Genomic DNA, 8,108 nt, shown 5'->3' with positions numbered 1-8,108 from the left:
GCTGTAGAAAAGATGAAAGGTGAGGCATCAACAGGCTTCAAAATAACAATGATTCCAAGACCTCGCCGAAGGTTTCCACTGCCTGGATTGAAACGTGAAGTAATGTCTGAACTGAATAAGAAGATACATTTTGAAATAAATATGAAAAAAGAACAAATTCCGAAAAAAGAACAAATTCCGAAAAACAGACAGATTCCACAAAAAGAAATTCAGAATCATCTCAGAATCGTGTTGATTGGTAAGACTGGAAGTGGAAAAAGTGCCACTGCAAACAGTATATTGGGAAGGGACTGCTTCCACTCGAAAGCCAGTATGAAATCAGTAACCAAGCTCTGCCAAAAAGAAACAACAGAGATTAATGGGCACCCTGTTGTTGTGGTGGACACACCTGGTTTATTCGACACAAGTCTGTCCAACGATGATGTTAAACAGGAACTCGTGAAATGCGTCACAATGTTGGCTCCCGGACCTCATGTGTTCTTACTCGTCCTGCAGGTCGGTCGTTTTACAGAGGAAGAAAAAAAAACTGTGGAGCTCATCCAAAACTTTTTTGGCAAGAATTCAAATGACTTCATCATTATCTTATTCACCAGAGGAGATGACCTAAAAAATCAAACAGTTGAGAGTTATATAGAAGAAGACAGCGAAGGATTCCTAAAAAAACTGACAGCTGATTGTGGAGGACGATACCATGTGTTCAATAACAATGATCCAAGTAACCGCTCTCAAGTCAGTCAGCTGCTCACCAAGATTGAGTCAATGGTGAAGAAAAATGGTGGCGGCTACTACACCTCAGAAATGTTCAAAGAGGCAGAGGCAGCAATTCAGAAGGAAATGCAGAAGATTATGAAGAAGAAAGAAGAAGAGATAGAAAGACAGAAGAAGGACCTTGAGAAAGAACATGAAAAGAAACTCCAAGAGGCACAGCTAAAAATTCAACAAGAAAGAGCTGCAAGAGAAAAAGCATTGCAAGAGAAGGAAGAACTCATTAAGAAAGAGGAAGAGGAGAAGAAAAGGATGGAGGAAAAGAGAGCAGAAGAGGAAAAAGAGAGGAAACGGAGGGAAGAAATTCAGCAACAACAGTGGGTACAGAAAGAGAAAGAAATTAAATCAAAACCGGAAGAAGCTACATATGCAAACCAAAGGAACGAAGAAATACAAAAAGAAATAGAGGCTTGGGAGAACGAACAAAAAGAGTGGGAGAAAAAACGACTTCGAGAAGAACAACTGAGACTGAACGAGCAAGCACGACTGGAAAAACTCAGAGCTGAATATGAGCAAGAAAAAAAAGAACATGAATGCAGAAGAAAAGAAGAGGATCGACTCAGAAAAGAACAGGAGGAAAAAGAATGGAGAGAATTGCAACAAAACTTAGAAAAGCAAGTGGAGGAGATGAGGAGGAAAAATCAAGAGGAAGCCAGAAAACAAGCAGAGGAGTTCAATGAATTCAGACAGAGATACACCACTGACTTTGCAGTTGTGGTAGCAAAGCATGAAAGGGAAGTTGAGAATATGAAACTAAAGCAACAAAAAACCAACGATTTAATGATTCAACAGCTGCGCAGGAACAAGGCATATCAAAAGGACTTTGACCTAATGAAGATGAGACAAGAAGAAGAAATGAGTGAGCTCAAACGGTATAGTCCAGAACCAAAACAAATTGATGAACTACAGAAAGCTCACGACGAAGAAATAAATGAGTGGATCCAGGAACACGTGAGGAAAGCCACAGAAAAAAACTGTTCCATCTTATGACTTTTTACATTGATATGCTGATATGATGACACTTTAGTGATGATTACTTGGATGTGAGCAACATTTGAAGTTATCACATCAATGAGTGTTTAATGGAGGCCATTTCCTTTGAAAGAAAAGAAAAAGAAAACAAGTTTCCATATGTACGTTTCTACATGTAAACATAGTCATTGTCAGTGTCCCACATTAAAACCTCATGATGAATATAAATTTCCTAATTGCCAAGAAATGGTTTGCAGTAGAGATGAAAACGGCCTTTGACATATTTTTTTTCTTGTGTAAGCATATAAAGAAAACCACTCACTATGGAACACACAAGGATGAGCAATATGTAAAAAGATTTAATGTAGGCACTGTGCTTTTAGCTTTGACCAATAATTAAGTCGTTTGGTTTGTTTCTGGTTGGACTAACATTACATCACATATGACTTAATTTCCTTTTTGTGCTTATGGTAAAGCACTCCTGTGCTGCTAGAAAGTTCTATAGCTATCCGGTCGTTAAGTCTGACGTCACTAGTTGTGTCTGGACCTAAACTCCGCTGCAGGTCCATATATCAAACGATCACTATGGCATTACTGAGAGTTGAAAAACTGTCTAAAGTCTTTCATCTTTAATAAAATGATCAGCGTTCTGCTCTACCAGGTGTAACAATTGAGTTTAACATCCAGGCATCCATGAAAACGGAATTTATGACATTTAACGGAGTTAGAAGTTTGCAGGAAGTTAGCTCGCTAGCTTCTATCTAAATACAATATAGCATGTCCTGACTGCGGGGTTTTAGAAACAAATTAAAACGTACAGCTCTGTTATCACTTCCAACATAAATGAAGACAGAAAACTAAACAGCAGTGACGTTTGTAGGGTTACTGAAGTTTGGCTAGCTGGTATATAATGATGTGCTACGTGACCGCTAGCGACACAGCTATGTTAGCATAATATAAACAAGCTAACTTTTTTTCCACTCGATAAAAGTTAACGTGAGTGTTCTCGGTGGTCAGGAACAAATGTAATCGCATGGCAGGATGCTGTAAAAGGACCAAAAAACTTCAGCCAGGAGAAGAAGTGAGATAATCCATCCACAATACGAGGTTAGTCATTCATATACTGCTGCATGGGCTGGGCTGTAGTTACATCCTAAGGTTTTAAAAACTGAGCTTAAATAAATGATTAGCGGTAATAAAAGCCGAGGGAGGTCAACAGTGATCACTGACTGTTTTAGGAGCTTTTTGAGATTAAATAGAAGAAAATACATAATATTAAACATGTTAACAACACAAAAGCCATATTAAACGCAGACTACTTTAGGCCCGGAAGTAGGATTCGTCACGTCATCACTTAACGACAGGATAGAGCTGTAGGCGAACACAGTCACTGTTTCAGTACATTTCAGTCTCCAGGGAAAGGAATAGGCTTAAGTTGGGAACACTTGTGTTACATGTGACTTACTTAAGCCAGATTTTGAACATATCATACTGGTACAATTCTCTTCTCTGATTTTAGGTAAAGTTTGTGGACAGTTTAGGGGTTAGCACTATACTGCATACTCAGTATAACTGAGAAACAACCTAAATGTATAATTAGATTTAGGTTGTTCCTTTTGTTTAGTGACTACTTAATATGTTAGCAATTGAGTTTACATCAAAAACAGACTATAGGCATTGTTCTTTACATCACTTAAAATAACCAATGGACAAGCAGAGTTATAAAATTAAGCCTCATTTTGAATTTCAGTATCAATAATAACTGTTTTTAGTGTAATTTTGATATTTATATCAAGAAATGTAGCTTATTTACCAAATTAGGTCTGAGGAATACGTGAAAACAAATTAAGAAAGCTTAATAAAAATGTTTCTTTTTACAATTTTCATGAACTTTTATTGAAATATCTTGCAAAAAAAATGTTTCTCTTTTTCACTTATTAAATTATTCAGTTAGTGATGGATTCATAGGAATGTCATACAAAGACAAAGCCCAGCCCCCTGAATCATGTGAATTGCTTTTCTTGTGGTCGCTGTCATTTACATGCACATCTGACATACTTCTTCTGGTGAGTACTTGCATGAAAGTCAATTTTTAAAAAGTCTACAAGTACATTATTGATAGCTATCAGGTGCATTAAATGTGGTATTTTATATATTTATATAGCAATTTTGGTGAGAAATTGCGACATGTTAATATATGTCAGTGTAAAGCAGTTTTGTTCTTTTTGCTTTGACCTTTGATGGTGACTACGACACGTCTGAGATTCAAAAGGAAATCCAAAAGATTATGAAGGAGAAGGAAGAAGAGATAGAAAGACAGAAGAATGAACTTATTAAGAAAAAGGATGAGGAAAAGAGAGCACAATAGCAATGGGAACAAAATAAAGAGGAAAATAAATACAAATTGCAAATAAAAAACAAAAAGAGTGGGAGGAAAAAAGCCTTCAAGATGAGCAAATAAGACTGGAGGAGCAAGTACGGCAGAAAAAGCTCAATCAATTTTGAGCAGGAAAAAACAGAGCAGAAGAATATAGACTCAGAAAAGAACAGGGGAATAAGAATGGAAAATATTGCAAGAAAACTAAGAAGAAGAAGTGGAGGAGAAGAGGAGGAAAAATCAAGTGGAAGCCAGAAAACAAGAAGAGGAGCTCAGTGAATTCAGACAGAGATACATCACTGACTTTGCAGTTTTGGTACCAAAGCATGAAAGAGAACTTGAGAATATAATTCTGAGGCAACAACAACAAAAAAGATAAATAGATAGTTTTTATGTATTTGAACTGACATTTGCTTGCAGTGGAAGTCACCTGACTTCACCACATAAAAATAAACATATCAACACAAGCAGACAATATGCAGACATTTTCACTCTCTTTGGCCACACCAATTTAGTAACCTCTGTGTTGCTAATGTTTGGAGATGTGAAAACCTTGAAGAATAAAAGATCGATCCTGTTTTTGTGAACAAGGTGGGACAATAGTAATATACATATGAAGGAGACAAATGGATTCTTCACATGACATATTATTTGCTTTACTCCATATACAGGCCCTATAAATGCTTTCCATGCTTGATAATGCAATTCCGAGCAACTTACTAGCTTATTGTTACAATCATTTTAATGGCCCTTTTCTGTGCCTCAGAGACATCTTCCAATCAACAAATAACACAGAAAGTCAACTACAAGGCTCTCACATGAATTGGGCCTTCTAAAGATAAAGCACAACCCTTAATGCCAGACCCAACAGTGGCAGAATCAAAATATTATTTTCTATGGGGTTTATGTCTTTGGAAAATCAAGATCCACCACACCAGTGCTCTGCTCAAAGGACTCACACACACCACTCCAGCCTCAAATGAAGAGACACTAATTACTTTCACCTGTGCTTATAAAGGGAATAAAAACAACTCAAACCTGCCCACAAGGAGTGGAGCTTGGTTTGAGTTGTTTTGTTGGGTGGAGCCTAATTGGAGTTGTTGGGTGGAGCCTAATTGTGAAAGGTTCACCTTTCACCTTTCACAATTAGGAATCAAGTATGGGTTTTTGTGACAGGCTGGTAGTAACAAAGTGCCTAAAGATGTACAGGTAAGACACAGCTTACAGGGTTGGGGAACACCCGTACTCTTAGCTTCAGGAATTCTGCTTTTAAGGTTCACCTACAGAGTGGGCTATGATAAACTGTGGCTTGTACTGCACACTCACTTCTAACCTAACTCCCACCCCACAGCTGCATTTCTGTTTAATCCAGCAGTGATTACAATTACTTTGTTATCTTGGTGCATGCTCAATCATCCAGGTAAGGAAAATCCCAGAAAGTTGATTCTGTTCTTCTGCCCATAGCTTTTTCAGTGGGAGTGTCCCAGTTAAACATCCAGATGAACAGAATCAACTTTCTGGGAATTAGTTTGGTATGTTTTGTTTCTTTTTGTGCAACATTTCTCATCTGCATTTCTCCAGCATCTGAGTTGATTTGTCTATTGATATTAGTCATGGTTAATTAGTTTGCTTAAAACTTAAGCTGGGGGAAAAACTGACCAAGTACAGTTATAAAATGAAACCGCACAGAATGTGTACACTACACTATATGGTTCTACTTATTGTAATTTGCCAGTTACAAATATTTATCCAAAATACTGACATGACATAAATTATTAATTTTATCAATTTCAGTAGAATTCTCAGTGCAGAGGCTGATATTGTAATAAAATATGTTTTATTTGACCTGCTTTATTACCTAGGCTTGGTCTACTCACGCCAATACCATCTCCATTTTAATTTGTCTACCACCAGTTGGCAGCAAAGTCCTAATATTACAGGACTCAGTAGGAATGGTAATAATTGATGTGGCAGAATTGGTTTACTCACAAGAATCACTGCCCATAAAAACAGAAGTGGGGTCAACGGGAAAGAGTGCATAACAATGTTGGGAGCTATAGTAAGATAAAAGTTAGTGTTCCTAACACAGTGAATATAAAATGTGCTTGATTTTAAGTTTAAGTTTATTCCCATAAAATGTGAATGCAAAGTAAAAAAAACAAAAACAAAAACTAAGGTTAATTTCCTTTATAGAATCTTGATATAGTTTGTTACTTCTTTAATTTGTGCAGTGTGAAAAAATATCCAGCACTTACCCCCGACAACCTAAAGCTAAATAAAAGCTTTATAATAGGTGGTTACACCCATTAAAAAGTCCTTCTACAAGCAAGTGTTGCCACGTGGCAGCTATAACTGTAATTTTAATGACCACTGGGACATGGATTTACACCACAACTTCAGAATACCAAGAATGCTACATATCTCATTTTTGCTATTAAGGATTTCGATAAAATTATATTCTCAAACTTTTTTGTGTGATGCATCACTCTTTTTTCTATGAGTCTATGAGCTTTATTGGCTCAATTGCCCACTTTGTGTTATAATGGCAAACTGCTTGTAAAGCATCACATGGTTTTGACATCTAAATGGTAATTTTTAAAGTCAAGGCATTCAGTACATATGGTGGACTGTTTGTGGGTGTTGCACTGATGTGCATAAAGGAATGTGATAAGACTGAGTTTCATTTTTACGATTTGTCCGCTGGTCTGACAACTCACAGAGATGAAAGACAAATGTTTAGTGATCTGATAATATTACTTATCTAGTAGCAAAAGGATAACTTTGTTCAGTGCTGGCATTAAATAAGAGATAGGACGTAGTGACTCACAAGGAAGTAGTCAACACATTCATTATACATTTTATCTCAAGGCTAATACCTGAAAGACTCAGCTGAGATATTCAGGATATTAGTGATAGGATATTAGTCCTGGGTGATTAAAGGAAGAAAAGAGTACTTCACAAGTTTAAAAGTATGAACACACTAAAAATAAAACCATTGGTAAAACAATTTAATGGACATTCGAGTTACATGGTTATATATTGTCCTAACAAATATCGCAAATAAGTAGTCGAGTGGTTACATGTTTGCAAAAACATCATTTGCAACAAAATGTAAGCTCAAATGAATTCATTTATAATTATTTTTGTTTTCTAAATGACTGACTGCATGATAATATCACAATGTCACTCACAGGGCATCAGTAATGAGCAATATGTCAGTAATGTTGTTTCTCAGTCAACCATAGCCATTTCATTGCTGTAATAGCTGAACAGAGCACTCCTTTCAAACTCTCCTGATAAAGGTTTGTTCAGGTGACCTGTTTTCAGTTTGGGTTTTTAGTTCCACTGTTGAACTTTGACAATATCATTTTCATCTTGTGAACCTTTTAATTACTGTACCAGCTGCAACAAGTCCTAAGTTGGCCTGTAACTTCAAACACTGCTCATATACTCAGATGTTCTCCAATCCACGTCCAATAAACAAGAGTGGTATAAAATATCATAAATGAATTCGGGTCAATTCGTATAATCCAAAAGTTTTTGAACACTCTCAACAACATGACATAAAAGAAAAATGGAACTGAAGAGGAAACACTATTAAGAAAAAAGTACTGGGCCACCTAAATATTATACCTACATACCAACTGCTGTTAATTTCACAAGTTTACTTTATGTGATCTGCTACTTTGTGGCTGATTTACTGTAGTTGCTTCCACTTTACCATTTATAATACCACTTATAACTGATTGTGGGATATCTAGGAGGGCATACATTTTACATAAACTAAATTGTTGATGTCTTTAGAACAACCCTATTCCTTAACCCTAGACTACTTTTCAACAATGTTTGTGAAGACTGCTTGATGCTTGAAGTGCTTAATTCCATACACGCATGGCAACATAATGAAAAACACCTAAATTCAAAGATTAAATGATATGACACCAATGCTTTTAATATTATAGTGTATATTACACCCATAAATCCAAGTAATATA

General features: G+C 36.3%; 2 protein-coding genes across 3 annotated transcripts in view; one reads left to right on the top strand and one right to left on the bottom strand.

Annotated features, from left to right (window-relative positions):
• Positions 1–2,394, top strand: part of LOC113033146 (uncharacterized) — a 12,590-nt gene extending 10,196 nt beyond the window's left edge. The window contains exon 5 of the mRNA XM_080309113.1: positions 1–2,394. This exon is cut by the window's left edge and continues 1,250 nt beyond it. Within this exon, the coding sequence (XP_080165239.1) occupies positions 1–1,755 (1,755 nt within the window). The 3' untranslated portion in view covers positions 1,756–2,394.
• prdm6 (PR domain containing 6) overlaps positions 1–8,108 on the bottom strand; it is a 128,704-nt gene that overhangs the window by 53,065 nt on the left and 67,531 nt on the right. The window lies entirely within an intron of this gene.

The sequence above is a fragment of the Astatotilapia calliptera genome, chromosome 12 (genome assembly GCF_964374335.1).
Source record: "Astatotilapia calliptera chromosome 12, fAstCal68.1, whole genome shotgun sequence".
In the NCBI taxonomy this organism is placed as follows: domain Eukaryota; kingdom Metazoa; phylum Chordata; class Actinopteri; order Cichliformes; family Cichlidae; genus Astatotilapia; species Astatotilapia calliptera.
The sequence above is the reverse complement of the archived record's forward strand: the minus strand, read 5'-3'. Positions and strand labels throughout refer to the sequence as shown.